The sequence below is a fragment of the Puntigrus tetrazona genome, chromosome 13 (assembly GCF_018831695.1).
Source record: "Puntigrus tetrazona isolate hp1 chromosome 13, ASM1883169v1, whole genome shotgun sequence".
Lineage (NCBI taxonomy): Eukaryota > Metazoa > Chordata > Actinopteri > Cypriniformes > Cyprinidae > Puntigrus > Puntigrus tetrazona.
The window spans coordinates 6243832-6263499 of NC_056711.1; the positions used below are offsets into that span (position 1 = coordinate 6243832).

Here is a 19668-nt window from a genome sequence, read left to right on the forward strand (position 1 = left end):
AATGTCTTTTAGACCCTTCATAGAGTGTGTGTGTGTGTGTGTGTGTGTGTGTGCGTGTGTGTGCGTGCGCGTGTTTAAATGTCTTTGCAGTTCTTCCTCTTGTCACAGCTGACTCATTACACAACAGAGCTCTGAACCTTTCACGAAACACCGCACACAAACACTGCCGCACAAAGGGCTCCATTCTGGCCTGATGGTGCGCTGAGTGTGTGAAGAGAAGGTCAGGGGAGGGCCAGATCAGTGTGTGTGTGTGTGTGTGAGTGTGTCTGTGCATTAGTGGCTTTGACACACTCATTAGAGCAGATGTGCTGCTGCTGCAGTGGCGGCTGCCACTTCCTCCTCCTGGCTTGTGAACACGGGCAGCTGTTGAGCAAAGGGCCAACGTCTGCCTGATCCCTGACCTCAGCTCCACCCCAGCCCCCAGCTCCAACGGGGGCAGGGCCAGGGGCCGCCAGATGGGGGCTGGCTGTGTGTGCGGGGGGGGGTGTTTATGAGTTTAGAGTACTGGCTGTTGCTTTTTTGGGGGGAAACTTGTGGAGTTTGTGTTTGTCTGTGGGGCATAAGGACTGGGGGTTGGGTTCTGGAGGGAGGTTATAGACGCAACACATGGCTCAGAAAAACATTAGAGAGGGGCGTCCGAAGTGTTTTCGGAGGAGTGGCGTACAGCCGCTCAGTGACATCGTTTTAACAAGGAAATATACACTTTATTGGAAGGTGTCCTTGTTACAGTGTAATCATACATTAAGTGCTGAGTAATAATAATAATTAACTACATGTACTTACTATATATGGGGTTAGGATTAGGGTTTGGTTTATGGTTACTTGCATGTGATTATGCATCCTCTATTGTTATTATAATAGTAAGCACATGTAACGTGTAACAAGAACACCTTAAAATAAAGTCTAATTCTATTAGAACTACAGCAGCGCAAGTTACGCTTAATTGACGGTGCTTGTAGCACCTTGGTGATTACTATAATACATTTTAAACAAAATATTTATAGTTTTGTGAGTTCAGCCACATGATGTAATCAATATATACATTTTTTTTTATGTTAAAAAAAGACTAAGAAAGCTCACTCTATGAGAAAATGTCTATATGTTTCAAATCTGTCGTCATGACAATGTAATATTTAAAATAAATAAATAATAGATATGTTTTAAAGGTAAACATGAATAAAAAGGGCAATTAATTGAATTGATTTTATGTAATTATAACAGTGTAATTTTTCACTTCTAAATGCTCAGAAAATTTGCCCTATTTACTTCCATTCTAAGTGCCTCACTTTAACTGTATAGAAATAAATACAGACAGACAGATAGATAGATAGATCAAATAAACGAGCGACAATCATTTTCTTTTATAATCAACATTGCCACAAATGTTTGTGGATTGAGTTTAACTTATTTCGAACCCGGAATATTCTTTAAATGGTATCCATTGTTGAAGTCAAAATGACTGTAACTCAATATTTGTTGGCAGGCGAGGCACACACATGCACAATGGTGATCATTGCTGGAAAAGGCAGCACTTTGAAGCGTGGCCCTCTTTAAGTTCATCATCCACCCTGTGGTTGGACAGCAGTGGGAGTCTGTGGCCAGCTCTGCCTGGACATTTGCTTCCCCATGTCTCCAGAGCGGACAGGTGTTGGCGTCAGCAGCGTCCAGACTCGTTTCAGCAGCTGCTGCGCTCGTCCGCACACACGCTCCCTCTCTCTCTCTCCCCGACACACCTCCCCCAACTGACAGATGTAGCCACACCACCCAACTAGCTTTATGGAGCCAGAGCTGTTTTGACTTTAAATATTTGCCCAGGAGGGATTGCCCTGTTTGGGCAAGGCTTGTAGCGCTGCACGGCTGGGTGTAATAGGACGAGAACAACACGGACTGGCCGACAAAAAGGCACGGCCTGTACAAACACATAAACCTGCCAGCAGAACTGGAAGTCTGCAGGAGTGTGAAGTCTTTAAGTTACGGTCAGATGTTCGCCAACTGTTACACAGGAGCTCCAAAACATGTGTGGACACTTCTGGATACATAAGTGACGCTCATGACGAATGTCGTTACATTGGACTTATTACTTAAACATTTTACATTTTCAAACATTTAAATATTAGACCAGGCGACATCTGGTGATTTTAGTGGTTGTGTGAAATGAGTTCACACAGGTGTCCTAACAGAGATCATTACAGTAACTATCAACATGTCCCACAAAAGTACAAGTATCTGCATCTATCTGTGTATTTTGAAAAAAAAAAAAAAAAAAAAATATATATATATATATATATATATATATATATATATATATATATATATATATATAGTGCTCTCAAACAAATAATCAAACAAATAATTGCATTCAAAAAAGTTTGTTTACATGTGTATTGTTTGTTAATGATGTATATATAAATTATATAAATACACACATACAGTATATACATTTATATTTATTTTTTATATATATATATATATATATATATATATATAAAACATTTTAATATTTTTAGTATATATTGATTTAAGTGTATTTTTATTGTTTGTAACAGAGTAATTTTTTTATTACTAAGATTATTATATATATTAGATATTTTTTATATGCATGTATACATCCATATATATATAACAGCACATTTATATATTTATATATCTACATCACTATATTTTAAGTATATATATATATATATATATATATATATATATATATATATATATATATATATATATATATATATATATACTTTATGTATTAGTGTAAATGTATACAATAATTTACAATAATTTATTTAGTCAGCACCCTTGGTAAATATTGGTAAATAAGGCTGTGAAAGGAAAGTTATTAATGCTTTTGATCTTTGAATTCACAAAAATCTTTTGTTGGATAATAAGAATTTAAAATTGGGAGAAATATCATTATGAAGTAAATGTTTTTCACTGATTGGACACCCTTAGAAATTCTTATGAGTAAAATATCTGTGTATTCATATTTATAATTTTATCCCTCCAGGGTTATTATGAACATTAATTTCTCCAGCAATGGCTTCCTGTTTCCCAGAAATATAAATAAGAGAGACAACAAAGCCCAAATTCCCTTAATCATCTATCACAATGATGAAAACCAAAGAATATGTTTCTGATGTGCAGCAATAGATAACTGAGCTCCACGAATGAGTGAATTGGTTTTAAGAAAAGCCAACTATCAGGGCAATAATTAAAGTGGATGTGTCTGTGTCGTCCTAATGCACGGTAAGAAGGAGGACCACAGCTGGAGAATTGCAAAAAATAGTTGAGTCTCGGGCTCAGAAAAGCTTAAAAACAACTGTCAAACAGCACCTACATCAGCACATGCTGTTTGGGAGGATTACAAGAAAAACTCTCCTAGTTATCAGACACCACTGAAACTTCAAATGGGACTGGCTTCTGTGATCAGATGAAACTAAAAAGACGGGGAGAAACCGTACTCTTATGTGCACAATGAAATATACTGCAGTATTTTTGATGTTGTGGGCCTATATTTCTCCTTGAGGTCCTGGACATCTTGTTTAAACACATGGCCTCATGGATATCAAATGCCAGCAGATAAAAAAAATCAATAAGTGACTGACTCAGAAATCTTATAATGGGCTGGATCTTTCAACCAGACGATAATCCAAACACAAACCTCAAAAACAACACAAAAATGGGTCACTGAGCACAAAACCATTCCAGTCCTCTGACCTGAACCAATGACTGAACTGAAGAGAAGGAGAGCTGGGAAACGTGAAGGGTCTGAAGGAAAGCTCTCTGGTCTCTTTAACCTTATCAGACATTATAGGAGAAAATCTAGAGCTGTTAAACTGACAAACAGAGGTTTTAAAAAGCGTTGAACGTAAGGGTGCCTTTAATTGTGCCCAGTGTGTATCAGAGGAAACATTTATTTCATCGTTATATTTCCCATTATTTTACATTTGTAATATTTAACGAAATGTTCGATTTTTGTAAATTTGTAAACTAAAATATCGAAAGTTATTAATTAACAGTGCAGATTAATTTCACACAGACTTCTTTGATCATATTTACTTAGGGTGCACAAATTTTTGGCCATTGACATTTTTATGCTGTTATATTTAGATTTACATACATACATACATACACGGAAATTATTTCAGTTAGGACTTTATATATTGGTTTATATTTATTAATAAATGTTTCGAATTATTTGATTTTTTATTTGTGTGTGTGTGTGTGTATATATATATTTACTTTATGTATTACACTAAATATTGATTAGATAAATACATTTACATTTTTTTGTCATGTTTTTGGAGCGTGATCAAAGTTTCCAGACATTTTTTGTGGCCACTGAATGTGACAAAGACCCTCAATGCTGCTTGCAAGCAGTTTTTTTGTTTTTTTTTTTTTCCTATAATAAAACCTCTCGTAACTGAAGTGCGAGAAATTTCAAAGCGGCGCTGAAAGGGAAAGGTAATCCAGCTAGATGCACCGCCTCAGAAGAAACCTGGAAGAAAGCACTTTGTCTCACCATCTGGGCCTGCACTCGCCCGTCCCATTAGGACGCCACATTAAAGAGCAGGTACAGTAATTGCGAGAGCCGGCCGACAGGAGTGCAACCTGCAATACTTTCACTTGTCCAAAGCGAGAGGGAGGCAGAGGGAAAAACTTTCCTCGCGCGGCAGATTCATCTTGCTGCAGCTTCTAAGGACTGCCAAACAGATGCCAGTACAATTGCTTGTCTTTTTTCCTCTTCCCCTGCAATCTAAGTATGGCGCCCATATGGCTGCAGCTGAAGGGAGTGATTGTTGGTATTGTTCATTTTGTCAGTGATCCTGGGCGACGCGGGAGCACTAATGATAATGCCGTGTGCAGATGTGTGTTGGGTGCAGACGCTCATTCACTGTCTGAGGCCTGGGACGGGACGCAGCTCATGACGTCGGGGCACATGTTTTTGTTGGTGGGATGAGCACTGAATGCGATTTCTTCTAGATTTGTTCTACATATTTACTACAAGAATATGTCGCTGAGTCGAACACTTTCTGTGGCAGAAAATCATTACATTTAAAAAAAAAAAAGCATTCTGCTAAAAGTTATTATAAGTGTGTATTTTACCAATAGATGCTTACAAACAGAAGCCATGTTTGCCAGAGAAGGGTCAATAAAATCTTTATTAGACGAAGATATTGTCATTATTGTGGATATCTTTCAAAAAATATTTTGGATAATTTATTGTGATTGTGAATTTTTTTTACCATTTAATAGTGATGTTATTAGCCATATTTATACAGTTTTTTCATGACATTTAATAATATTTTAAATTGGTTTCATTTTCATAATTAATCTTCATTTGAAACTCTTACTCATCTAATTTAATTGTATAAAATATAAAATTATAATATACATTTTTTTATTATTATATGATTAGTTGAGTAGGTTTTACAAGAAAAAAAACATTTAAGTATTTCTGCTTAATTTACTACTTTGTTAGTATTTGTGAAATTTACTAGTAATTTCTGATTTTGTTTTGTATTTTATCAGTATTTAGTCAGTGTGTTATTTGGTCAGTTTTCTTCTTCATCATCTTTTTCTAGCTCTATTTAAGTTTAGTTTTATTTTCAGGTTTGGTTTTAGCAACTTAAGTTCTTCCGCTTAAATGATTAGATTTGTCCAAAGCCACATTTTCAATTTTCAAGCAAGTTTTTCTAATTATATTTATATTCGGTCTTACTTCAGCTGTATTTTAACAACCGAAAACAAGTTTTAAAAGTTTTAGTTAAGGACGGTTTCAAAGATCCAGAAATCTGGAATTTATGTCAAATTTGTGCATTTCTTCATGTGCCTTAAAAAAGTGCCTGTAATGTTTACTTTACTAAAATACATCTTTTTTTGGTGAAAGTTTAGCTACGGTATAATCTGATACTAGTCGTTCAGCAGGCCGTGCCCCTCAGTTACGATCGCCTAATAACATTCAGAGGCATTTTCTGCAGAAATCTATGCTAAATCCACGGACAAAATCAAGAGGCCTTTTGGAGGACGCATCAATGTTAAAAGTACCAGTATCACATCCGTCCTCCTTCAGGATTTCTTTTCAGCTCCCTGCCAAGGTTGCTGTGCGGTGGTGGATAATGCAGCATTGTGAGAGGGAATGTGGCACGTTGGCTGTGCCAGGTCCCACAGGCTGAGCCCACGTTCTCTCTCCCTAACCCAGTTCAGGATGTGCGCATTAATCCTGCGAGTCGGCCTCGGGCCACTCTGAGTTGCTGCAGGTTGGTGGAGGCGACAGATGGGGCCCGCGCTGCCGGACCTCGCAGAGAGCCGAGAGCTTGGCATCTCCGGCTGAGACGACAATGCTCCTCTTTGTACGCAAACTAGCTTGCGACCAAAAAAAAAAAACGTTCGGAAATGATGAGGCCACCGCACTCTTGTCGGTTCGCCATTCGTTGGCATGCATGCTATGGTTAACTCTTACTGTATACCAAAAATGTATTGATGCATGTTTGTAGGTCTGTATTGGCATGGCTATATCTGTAAGGTGTTGGAGTGTGATTTTCTGCTCCGACGGCGTGTGTGTGTGTGTGCGTTGTTCACGTGGAGCTACAAGCACATGTGTAAAGAGTGTGTGAGCCCTGCTGAGTCACACGTTCGGGGTGGACAGGTGTGGGGTCTCTTTAGAAATGACTATTGCAGGATCTGTTCTGTAGAACACCGGGAAAAACAGCTTTTACAACACACACCACTCGAAGCGTCTGCAGGGTGCGCCTTGGCCTGTTGGTTAGCTGGATAACTACTTAAAGGGTCACTCCACCCCAGAATCACTCCACATGTTGTTCGGCTTCTGAATCTGATGTTTTGGGATCGAGAATATTGTAAGAAAATGTCAAATATTATTCTAATTTAAAATAGCTGTTTTCCATTCGAATATATTTAAATATACAATTTATTCCTGTGACGGCAAAGCTGAATTTTGTCTCTCAGCGTCACATGATCCTTCAGAAACCATTGTAGTGCACTGATTTGCTGTTTGAGGAATGATTAATGTTGAAGGAGTTCTGCAGCTCAGTATTTCTGTGCGAAACTGTGACATTTTTAATAGCCTCTCATTAAAAGAAGGTTTAAAAGAACAGCATTTGCGTAACATTTAAATGTCTCGGACGTCACTTTTGATCAATTTAATGTGCCCTTGCTAAAAAAAAAATAAAAATAAAAATACCGACTCCGGACTTTTCAACGGAAGCGTATGTGATGTTTTTTCTGCAAGATATGGACACCCTTTTTAATATAGGTGTATAAACGTGTGTATATGCAGTGTCTGACCCCCAATAAGGTCACAGCGGTGCGCCCAGGAAAAGTGCTGACTCGCTGCTGACTAAATCCTGCCAAGACCCCCTATCAACATCCCACACCCTGCTTATCTACGCTGGGCAGAAGTGCTACCAACAGCTGGTTCTGAGAGAAAGAAACAGCCGACCAAACCAGTCACATCAAGGCCTTGCCGGGCCTCCAACACCGAAAGGCAGTACAAGAGGGAAACGCGAGAGTTTCTGGTTGAAGTGTTGAAATGCAGTAGCTAATACATGTAGGGGATCGTTTAAAGTCACCCTGTCATTATAACACAATAAGTCTCCGATTAAGGAGTATTTTATAGTAATGACTGGCTGACTGTACATCGCAGCACTTATTAAGTGGACATGAAATATTGATTTGAGCTGAAATTATTCTTTTTATCCGAGAGGTACGAGAGCGAAAAGTGGAGAGACGTGTCAGAAACACAGCTAGGAAATCTGTCGTTTGGGACAACTGTCAGTTACACAGTCATTAGTAGTCATCATGCTGAAATGTTTGAACACGCCGAATGCCACAAATCTTCAAATCACAACCATTTCAGACAGCTATTTGATCGAATCGCTGTATAAAACTCATGGCGTACACCACTGTTCGTAAGTTTAGGGTCAACGGGCGTATGAAATTAATACTTTCGCACTAAATAAATAATAAATGTGACAAGAAAGACGTTTATACTGCTAGAAAATATTTCACATTCACATAAATCCTGTTGTTTTGAACTGGAGCAATGATACTAAATATTATATTATAATTAATATAAAAAATAAAAAATATATTTTTAATACAGTTTTTAAAAACCATTGCTAAAAATGAACTGCAATCAATTGATATTTTTCCACTGGACATATATGAAGATGTAAATGATTTGCAGTATTAAATGAATAGTCTGCTTCAAACATTTCAATATCAGTTGTACATGTTTTAGGATTTAAAAATATTAATGTAAAAATTGACACTGAAGAGACTCTTGAAATCTGAAATGATGCATCCTGTTCACTGATTTGTTGTTCATCTCCATCACCATTCAGTGCAGATGACAGCCCACTTCTTTCTGCTACGGAAGAATCACACAAAAGAAATGTTTTGTTTTATCTGTGCTCAAGCGAGCTCCACAGACCCCTGAATGTGCTTGTGCGGAGAACCATGTCTGTGCCTCTCACTGCTCACCAAACAGCACCACAACCCACACACACACACACAAGCATCCTAACATTTAAGTTGGGGTTGCGTCGTCTTTTGTTGGGGGACGCAGGGTGCATGGCGTACTCCTCCCTAAACCAAAAATATTCCCCCACGCAGACCCCTCTCCCCCACCCCTGACAGGCTGTAGCACCACTGCATTGTCTGAAGGGCCAAGACAGGCCGCTTGTTGCTTGCCTTCTGTCTGTATGCACGGGGCGCTCAACAATGGCTGCCTTTTAAATGAGGCAGACAACTGAAAGAAAAAAGACGTCGTCCCTCCTGCCTGCTTTTCTCACCTTTTATCTGCTCAGCCCTTGTACTTTTTTTTTTCCTTTTTCCTTTCTCTTTCATGTAGGACTTAATGCTCCTTTCATTCCCTCAAATTCTTTACATCTTAACTGCTGGCTGCAGCTGAATTTCCAGGACTTTTTGGACTCTTCAAGAGTGCACATTTTCTTTCATCAAATTACGGTGAACAGGAGACTAAATGAAACATTTCATGAATATTTAGGTATATTAATGTTATTATACATAGGTATACAAACACGCAAGTATAGCTCATATGCATTGTATTTATTGGACAATAAGACAATATACTCAAGTCAACATGTTTTTATCTTTCTAATCAACACCTACACTCATAAAAAAATAAAGAGGGTTTTTCATGGCAATGTCATAAAAAAGAAAGACTCTTTCAGTGAAGAGTTTTTAATAGAACCTTTTGTGTGTGTGTGTGTGTGTGTGTGTGTGCGATCAAGATTTTAATAATCTAATAATCTCAGGACAGTGTAATCGGTATTCATTCATCAAGACAAAAAATAAAAAAATAAGCTAACAGCAATCTCAGTGACAGAGCATCGAATTTCTCCAGGGGTCTCCGAGAGCCTAAACGGTTTATCAATTTTGTTTATAATTAATAGCGTCTATAACAATTTCTCGTAAGATTAGGAAGCGTCTTCAAGAACCTTACAATCTACCGAAATTTCCGAGCCGAACACGACGGCCTTCAGCGAACGCTCTAACTTCGCGGAGCTCCTCTTGGAAAGCCAGCAAGCAGAAAGGCCTCTTCTCTTCCTGTCTGCGCTCCTCTAATGTACATTATATTTGGAGCCGGTCACGGAGAATGGCGAGGCACTCGGCAGCTATCTGCGTGGGCAGAATCAGTCATACCTCAGTGCAACGGCTGCCCTATCGATGCCATGTGCGCCGCTCTCCCCCGGTACGCTGGCACACGGCTCCCGCTAACTTCTGCGGCGGAGCTACATATAGAAGCCCAAGCTGGTAACACGCTCATCACATCGAGCCCACTACCCTTCGGCACAGCCAAATGTTTCCACAGCTGCCCCTTTGTCTCTGCTCCTCGAGTAAACAAAGGACAGATACAAATTAATGACCTAAATTCATAGTAAAAAAGCAAAGAGAGAAAACCATTATGCTCCAACTGTCCGTTCCAACCAGATGTTAGATGCAGATTTGTATGTGAATGTCACAAATCAAATCTCGGCTCTCTGAGAAAATCGAGCGAAAGATGTCGTCGAGAAAATACCGAACGATAAGGAGCTATTCAGACTTCCTCGATAATACGAGCGGAAATTGATCTTAAGTCCAAAATGAGTTTGAAAACTAAATCTCGCACCAATTGGAAGGAGGTGCTGTGTGTGTGTGTGTGTGAGGAAGGGGGGCAGGCTTACAGCACGGGACCATCTGTGGCAGTGGCCTGTTGAGTAACGCTCGCTGACTTAAAAGTGGTCAGCCTTTAGTGCATCTGTAGGCCAGGTTTGCCGAACAGCGAGACATTAGATAAAGCTGATTTGTTTGCTGGAAAACTGTACTTGAGGAGCTTTGGAAGCAGCCTGTGTGTGTGTGTGTGTGTGTGTGTGTGTGTGATGCAGGGGGAGGGGTTGGTCTTCGTACAAGCTGCTGCACATTTTCCCAGGTCCAACCCACGCCTTTACTGGAGCACCAGCCAGACATTAAAGCAGCATATACACATGAGCCATGTAAGATCTCGTACACTCACGCTCGCTCACGCACACACACACGCACACACACACACTCATCCGGACAGTATACTCAATCCACAGACCTCACGCACTGGAAAACATGTTTCCACCCACACGAGCATCTACAGTAAATAAGATTATTGAACTGAATGCAAAAACACAAACACCGTCTCACCAATCTGCACGTCGTCACCGCTCTGGCAAATCCCACCAGAAGTTTCTGACAGAAAAATGGCACGGAGAGGTTAAGGTTCTTATAATTTATTGCAGTTTGCACACAATTTTAAAAATTTCACCAACAGCACACCAAAAGTACAAAACTAAACAGCCTCATAATTTACTTCCCTTGAGAAAATGAAACATACTATGATTGTCAAAGCTAAATGTCTAAATCCATAAAAAGAACAATGTCAACATAGCAAAAAATCTCAGAAGGGAAGCAATTACATGTGAAGTTGAATCTTCTTCTTTTTTTTTTTTCTTCTTCCATCCAGACAGCGATTGTCCTTGAATTCAACAGATATTTATTATTTTCTTTCCCATACTCATTAGCCACAGAGTTTGAATTTGACAGAGTTGTTCTTCACACTGGGGTTCCTGGGTTTCAAGTAAACTAAAGGGGTATCTAATTTATGGATATGCTTCATAGGCCATTTCACAGCTTCATTTCCATTGAACAACAACGAAAAAAAAAAAAAAAAAAAAAGTCAGAGACAGACATCCAGTATTCCAGCGACAGTTTCCAGTTTTCACCCTCTGAGTAATAAGCTGATAACAGTAGTTTAAGGCGGTCAAGTACAATAGAAGCCAACAAAAAAACATAAAGAAAAAGAAAGCATAGAAAACAAATCAACCCCGCAGTTGATATTTTTTTTCCGTCACATTTTAGAGTGCAAAAGGTAAAAGTACCACCGTGCAAAACGCCGTGAGGAGCGTGCGCTGTTGGCAAAGCTCAACCTTTTCACTAGCCGTTGCACCAGCCAAATATATGGTAGGACAGCTCCTGAGGCCTGCGTAGGCCCGCGTGCCGCACACTCCTGTCCTGCTCCAAACATGTGCGGAGCCCCCGGCCCTCACTAACTAAAGTAGTTCAAGCATTTCAGCACTATGTGAGTGACCGGTCTACGTCTACAGCGCTAAGCCATATGTTTTTCATTTTCTTTGTTTTTTGTTTTTTTTTATTTCTCTGGATTTGACAATGAAATTGTTATTTTTTTGTGTGAAACAAACAAACAAACAAACAAAATGAACAGAATTCTCACGTTGTTAATAAAACAAACCCTTGCAAATTAAAAGAAGAAATAAAACACTTTCAAAAGAAACATTTTTAGAAATCACAAATGCTGCAAAAAGTGAACAATCACAAATTTATAGATCTTTTTTTTTTTTTTTTTTTCAGTGTAACAAAGTCAATTGGATTAAAGTTAATAATTAAGCATATACATATCAAAGGCCTCTTTTGCACATCATTCTAATTTCATTAAGCTTCAAAGGTGCAACCAACCTTGCCAAACACGTTCTAGTGACCAAAACAAAACGAAAAAAAAAACGACTTATGTATTGAACACAAACACACACACACACACACACAAACCACTCAGATCAGAGTGTGTTGAGCTTTATGCTGTTTAAAGATCCTTCAGCTTCTCCAAATAGATGAGCGCTGCTGAGGACACCCATAAAGAAGAGCTGTACCATCAGCCACGCAAATGTGTCTTCATGGCAATCGAATCTGAAGCAAGTGCCAATTGAAAAGATAAATAAATAAATTACGAACAGAGCCGACATGATTCAAATGACAACGGCCAGTAAACAGGACACTGAGACAAACAGCAGTTGAGGACCCAGCACTGGGAAGAGCAGCGCGAGGAGATGCTAGCAGGAGCCGCGCTAGCCTTCTGAACAATAAATGTAGCGATCCAGCCTCTGCTGACACCTGGCCCCTCGTTAACCCCCCGAATCCTACAGCGAGCCCGAACCCAATCGCGTCGCGCGTGTAGATACTGCAGCCTAACGTCAGTGCATTTCCACAATCTTCACAGCCCAGAAAAAAAAAAACTAAAAATAAAAAAAACACCTCACCAGAACCCCTCGGTTCGTTCTCTAGTAAGAGGAAAAAACTCAAATCTACCAAGGAATCAAATTAGTTAATTAAAAAATACACTCTCTGATGCAAAACAACAACGAAAAAGAGTAAGTTAAATAAAATTCATGCAATTTCTACAGCGGTAATATTAAAGGTACTTTTTTTTTCTCAACAGACAGGTGCCCTGACTGTAATGAATCAGTCAATTACAGTGTACAGCAATACAGCAAGTCACATCTTTTTCAATATACAGGTCAGACATCATGCAACAACAGATTCCGTTTTAAAAACGAAAAATCTTAATAAAACACTACAGAAATCGCTAGAAATGCAGCTGATGTAAAAACCAACCTCAGTAGCAAACGAGTGATGCAGAGACCGCAACTAAAATGCGAAAATAACTTCAAATCATATTAGGAAATGATAGAAAAAAAAAATGCGGCAACTGATATGAAAAAAAAAAAGAGGCTGTACATTGCATGAGTGCCTTGTTTGTCTTCCATCAGTCAAGTTTCCTATAACGAGTCAAAAATGTACAAGAGCTTAAGTAACGCAAGCTTAGAGCTTCCTCGTGGGATTTAAAGGACTGACCTGCTCACACACTACGTGTGTATGTGTGCGTATGCGCATGAATACACATGCACGCACGGCCACAGTCACACATCAGGTATGTTATCTGCAAATTATAGTAGTGCACTATATTTATATTTTAATACACACACACATACTCGAACAAGAGGTGAGTGTGTACAGGTAAAAATATGATCATAGTACCCGTTTAGTGTGTCCTTAGTTTTAAACTCCTCTGTGTATTACCTGAAATCTTCATATGCTTTTCATGGCAGGTGTTCCTTGAAATTTAGGAGCGTATACAAATACTGTAAATTATATACAGTTGAAAATCCCAATGATTTGTTTTTTTCTGTCAGAGTTGGTTACTGAGACCAGCACCCATGTTTTATAAAAACCCAAGGAGAGCAGGAAAAAAAAGAAAAAGAAAAGAGACCCTAAAGAGACCAGAAAATATATTAAAAGGAAATCAGTAGTAACATTTTCATGTGCTAGTAAAGTGCAATTCAACAAGATTTGCAATGTACATACAAGAAAAATGACTGATTCGGACCCTTCGGCCGTCACTCCGCCCCACTCTTACCTTCACCTCTCTGCCCCAACAAAAAATGCCACTCAGATCTCTCTCATTAATTTAACAAGCAGTTCAAACAGTCTGCTATTAGTTCAGCTTTCATTTCCACAGTTCTTGAGAACTATCTTCCAGTGCCCAGTCTCTGACCGTGGGTAGATTGAGAGCCTCGCTCTTGACCGAAAGCGAGTTGACCAGTTCGCAGTGGAACTTGCGGATGTGTCGGTACAAGTCCCCTGACTGCGTGAAGCGCCGCTCGCACCACTTACAGGCGTGCGGCTTCTCGCGCGTGTGCACGACGGCGTGTCGGCTCAGGTTGTGCGAGTACTGGAAGCTCTTGCCGCAAGTAGTGCATGTGTAGGGCTTCTCGCCCGAGTGCGTCCGCTCGTGGCGCTTTAACGTGTACATGCAGGAGAAGGTTTTGCCGCAGATGGAGCAGGTGGGGACATTGACGTCGCCGGCCGGCTTGGCCCGTACGCCTTCCTGCTCACGGAAATGCGTGCTGAGGTGGATTTGCAGGATGTGTGGGCTGGGGAAGACCTTGTTGCATAAGGGGCACATGAAGATCTGAGTATGTGGAGCCCCCAGCATGCTGGAGACGTAAGGCAACAGGGAGGTCTCGACCCCAGCGGCCTCCTGCGCTCGCTCGCTGTCCCCTCCTAAGACGTCTGCGTCGTCGTCGCCTCCTTTGTCGTCCCGCTCCAGCTCGCTGGCCAGCGAGGCCTCGCGTAGGGCCGAGAGGTGAGCCTCCAGGCCCAAGCGCCGTTGTGCAACGAGGCTGATGTGAGTCCCGTTGGTGCTGGGCGGCTCCTTGACGCCGCTGTGCTCCATCTCGTAGTCGCCACTCACCAGCTCGTCATCGTCCGAGCCCGTGTCCTTTTCCACCTTGACCTGGACCAGGGCGCTCTGGAGGCTGTCTGGGGTCACAGAGCTGCAGAAGTACGGGTTGCTGGCCATGGTCTCCCCAGGACCTCCGCCCAGACCGGACTTGACGGAGAGGTCAAGCACGCAATCGGTGTCGGCGGAGACTCTTCGAGACACGGCTGAGCGACGGGACAGGGAGCCGGTGGAGCTGCTGGGGCTGCCGGCGGGAGATTTGCCAGCATCGGGGCCATGCGTCTCCGCCTCCCTGGGGCTGGTGGTGGGAGACGCGGTCCGATCGGAGGGCAGACGCATCCACATGCTCCCCGGCTCCTGAGGGCTATCCCGCTTGTTCTCCATGTCCTCGTCATCGCTCTGTAGCAGGTCGGCGGTGGCCGGCCGGCCCGTGCTCCCACCTTCCGAGAAGCTCTCCACCTTGTCCGAGCAGCTGGAAGCGTCCTCCTCGCGCTTGGTGCTGTCGGCCTCGGCCGTGGCCTTCTGCTTGAGCTTCTTCTTGCACACCTTGACAATGTCGTACATGTGGAGGTAGCTGGCGGCAGCCAGCACATCCTCCACTGGAAGCGATTTGAACTGGAGCTTTCCTTCGTACATGAACTCAAGCAGGAGAGCAAAGGCCGGGGCCGTGACAATGTCGCTGTTCAGATGAACAATGTCCCTTTTGTCTAGCTGGTCCTTGTAAAAGAGGTGGAAGTACATGCTGCATGAAGCCAGCACTGCACGATGGGCTCGGAACTGGGCATCACCGACCAGCACAGTGGAGTCACAAAGGAATCCCTGATGCCTCTGCTCGCTCAGACACTGTAGCAAATGTCTGCTGTGGTCTGGAAACTCCATGCTGTCTTCATAACCTGCAAAAGACCACAGATGTTAGTGAGGCTCGCTAGAACAACAATTGTTTTGTCTGCAGCTCTGTGTGGAACTTCTCTCTTTCCCACCAGCTCCGTCCCCTCTCCCTCTCTCTCTCTCTTTCTCTCTCTCTCTCTCTCGCTCCATGCACACAGACATACTCTCACACTCTAATTCTCTATCCTTCCCTCCCTCCACCCCTGTGGGAACACTGGAAAAATGTTCACCACAGTCCTGACATAAAAGGATTACAAAAAAGCACATGCAAAAAGTATAACATCACAGATTATATATTAGGCTAATTGCATTTTCCTCAGTTGTGCACTTTAAAAGTACACAGTATTGCATTTAATAATACATTTCACGCTAACCCTTTTAATTAAAAGTATAAAAGTAAATAGCGCAAATAAAAAAAAAAAAAATATCCCGATTGTAAAATTAATTTAAAGCGATATCGCCGTACGCATCCTATCAGTAATGTTCGGCTATAATCAGATGGCGTGATGTAAAGAGCTGAAGTCCTGATTCCACAGATGCCTGCGCGAGAGAATCTTTCCTGTTTTTCCTCGCTGTGCTCCTGGAGCAGTTATTTATAATAACCCACTTTGGCCAGGACGCCAAGTATAGGTAACAGGCTTACAGGTACACAAACAGCTCACTATCATGGGCACACTGCATAAGAATACTAAGTACCGTGATCTCGGAGGTTACGACAACTGAGGTAGCAGAACATCAGCGTGACGCGCGTAATCAAAGACGGACAGTCTGCAAATAAAACATGCACTAAAAATATACATTATCTTACACAAAATAAATTAAAATACACACAAGCAATTTACGAACTTAAAAAAAGTTGAAAGTGAAATAAACGGAGGAAAAAAAAAAAAAACTCGAAGAAATCACACCTGTTACCCACGGGGACCGTTCCCGTCTAAAAAAATGCACCGGCGTCATGTTCAAGCAGCGGACTTAAATGAACTCATTTGAATCTTCATTTAAATCTGATTGGGATGGCAAGCCAAAGCCCCCCACCCCACCCCAAACAGCGTTCAGACCTTCATTAATGAGGGGCTTATAGGGGGACAGGGGGATAACAAACCTCTCGCCAGCCCTCTCCTCCCCCTTTTCCCCTCCCCAAATCTTTGGAGAAATGGAACATCCTCCCCAAAGAGGCGGTCCACAGCAGATTTACAATACAATCACTTTAAGTGCCCCGTAGTCCACATCAATCCTAATCCTTAAGATGGCTAAAAATAAAGATTGCAGGACAGCTCACAAGGTAGCAGCGATCAAATTAGGAGACTGGGAGGACAGAGAGGGACGGAGAAGGAGGCTTATGAACATCTGATCCAGCTGACTGAGACCATATGGCAGCTGCTGCCCAGATAAAGAGATTAAGACTAGGAGGAGTGCGATTACAGCTGTCTAGCCAATTCAGGCAGCTCAAATCTGCAAGTTCTAAATTAGTCCTTACAAACAAGAAAAAAAGGAAAGAGTTGAGCAAAAAGCCTGACGAAGGGACGTTCGGAAGAACGTCTGATTATATAAAGTTGCAGATTTATTTCTGCGTTTTCCCCTCGCTTCAGAAGATTAGGAATTTGGTTTAAATGGACCGAACATCTCGCCGCTCAAAGCAAAAACCGGTTTTAACAGCACGCACATATGTATATCTAAACGTGTAAGAGTTTCCGGTTTTAAAGCGGTAACACTACAATGAACTCCCTACCAACGCCACCCCGCACTGTCACAACACAGCAACAATTTGCCATTGAGAACGAAGTAACCCAACTGAGGACCTGCAAACAAACAGAATAATCAAACGCTCGCCTGGAAACCAAAAAAAGTGTCACTCGTCCCCCAGCCTGGTTACACTACACCAGCCCCGAAATCCTTTACTTCCCATTTCGCACACTCTGGCGGCCGACAGCAGACACGCAAAAAAGACTTAACGAGAGCTCCCCATTCAAAACACATCCCCGTCGCCCGGACCCCCCGGTACAGTACCTGCAGTACGCATCAACTTGATTAAGTCCACTGTTGTGGTAGCGCCGGCTGTAACTCCCTTCGCCGAATCAATGAGAGGGTAGAGACGCGAGAGAAAGAGAGAGAAAATCAAACTGTGAGGGACAGATGCAAAGTGGAGGAGATGTTGGAGGGGAATGCGATGCCTCCTCCTGCACACAGATCCGCACACACACTAACTCCCAGTCTGTGCGTTAGAAGAAAAGACTGGGGGATGGCAGCCTGTCAGCTGCTCTGACATCATGTTCAGATGGAAATGCTACCTCCAGCTGTGCTCCTTTTAGTGCCATATGCTACTCCTCTACACTCTTGCCACCAGCCTCTCCTTTATACAACTTTGTTTCTCTTTCCCCCCCTCTTTAAAAACGGGAGGAAGGGAAGTGTTGTGAGGTGCTTCTGTAGAAAACTAGCCAATTCCCCCTTTTAGTTGTAATCTCTCAGCAAAGAAGAACTTGGAAATAGGTCCGTCTGAAAGCCGACACTTTTTTCTAACCTAGTTTCCTGCACTGAGAATTTAAATACCCTCAAGTTTTCTCTCTCCCCCCCCCCTCTCCTTCCAGTAACCATAAACAAAGGCCAGCACAGCACATTTGCAACTGACAGATCCACGCAGCTGATATTGTTTTCGACTTCTTTATGGTTCACTGGCTGCACCATTACCGTCATTCATTTTACTAACCCTTTGGACAACTGACAGAGGAGGGAGAGGGGGAAAAAAAGAGAAATAAGAAACAATGGGAACAATCATACGGGCCTTATAAGTACGGCTCAGACAAAAGGCGCTGTATTCGGCATTAAGGCGTACAAACCTTATTGCTCCTCAAGTACCCCCAGTCATATTTGTGCTCATTTTCAGAAACTTCTTCGGCGCCAGCCAAACAAGTTTCCTGTTTACCACCAAAATTCAGCAAAAACAAAAGGCACGCAGATATAATCCGAAGGTCTCTCCTGAAAGATGTCACACTCGTGAATAGGAACAGAATAATAATTTTTTTTTTATCATTGGTATGCATGAATATTTTTAAATGCACAAAAAGCCAGGAGAACCAAGAGTTCGCCGCATCTGTCACGTACCTTACACTTGGTCTCGGGGTTTTGGTTTTTTAATAAGCTAATAAGAGCTTTTCCTTCAGCGTGTGTTTAAACGATTAGGCTCGCTTATTGTTACGTGTTTTGGTTTGCAAAGCAATCGGTGAACGCGAAGGTAAAAGTAAAAAAAAAAAAAAAAAACTAAGCCCACGCTAGCGCGTTGTTTTATATCGTGACATGTCAGAGGGAACTTGTTTTCAAACCTGGGAAGTTGTCCTGAAAGACTTATCCGAATGGAGCCAAGTTAGCCCCTTCTTCAACTTAAAAGCTACGATGCAAAACAAACAGACACGAAATAAAACAAACTACGAGTCCGCCTAGGTAGGAAATGGTATTATAGCAGGCTACTCCTACACAACACACACACACACACACAGAGAGAGAGAGAGAAAGAGAGAGAGAGAGAGCACCGCCGACGGTCTTTCTCTGGATCCTGACCCCGTACGTTCAGGAAAAGCTAGCTTGTGCGGCTAACAAATAAAAAGTAAGCGTTCAACCTGCAGTGTTACAGTTTTGCGACAGGCCCCGATGCCACGCGCTCGAGCAACTCATTCCGCGCGTCAAGACCGACAGTCGCGTGAAAAAGATCGTTACTTTTCCCCATAACAATCCAGCCCGTGCCTCCAACCCCCCTTTCATCTCCTTAAAGAGCACCTCGTATCACAGGCACTTACAGGCGACCAGGTCCAGCGTCTTCCTGCTTCCTCCGTCTAATCCTCTCAGCGAGAAAAACAACTCGATCGACTTTCAACAGCTTTCCATAACAACCTGCGGTGGCAGGAAAGACGGAGCAGGCGAGCGGAGCGACGAGAGCTGCGGCAGCCAGATGTTTCCGAGCTGTTGCTACTCAACTCTCCTGTAAAGAGGAAGCGCTTGACTGGCAGCGCGCAAGCCAATGGAAGAGGCGAAAAGAAAAGCGAAGGCAAATTGGAAGCTGCCGCTGAGGGGGGAAGAGGGAGGGATGTCTCTTTCTCGGCGTAGGTTGACACCAGGCAACAGTGAGAAAGCAGAAAAAAAAAGGCCGAGCGAGCGAGCGAGCGGGTTCCTCGAGCAGACTGGCGCAGCGCGCGGATCGAGGGACA

At 42.3% G+C, this 19668-nt stretch overlaps 1 protein-coding gene across 3 annotated transcripts in view; it reads right to left on the reverse strand.

The window, feature by feature from the left end:
• Positions 1 to 10765: 10765 nt before the first annotated feature.
• The window catches only part of zbtb18 (zinc finger and BTB domain containing 18), a 9399-nt gene continuing 496 nt past the window's right edge, over positions 10766 to 19668 (reverse strand). The window contains exons 1-2 of one of the 3 annotated variants that reach the window (XM_043255415.1): positions 19261 to 19668; positions 10766 to 15477 (exon numbers count right to left, since the gene is read on the reverse strand). The exon at positions 19261 to 19668 is cut by the window's right edge and continues 496 nt beyond it. In XM_043255415.1, coding sequence (XP_043111350.1) covers positions 13850 to 15463 — 1614 coding nt within the window. In that variant the 5' untranslated portion in view covers positions 15464 to 15477; positions 19261 to 19668 and the 3' untranslated portion in view covers positions 10766 to 13849. Of the gene's footprint in view, positions 15478 to 16380; positions 17453 to 17479; positions 17810 to 19260 lie in introns of those variants that run through there. The other 2 variants (XM_043255414.1, XM_043255413.1) reach the window with 2 other exon arrangements.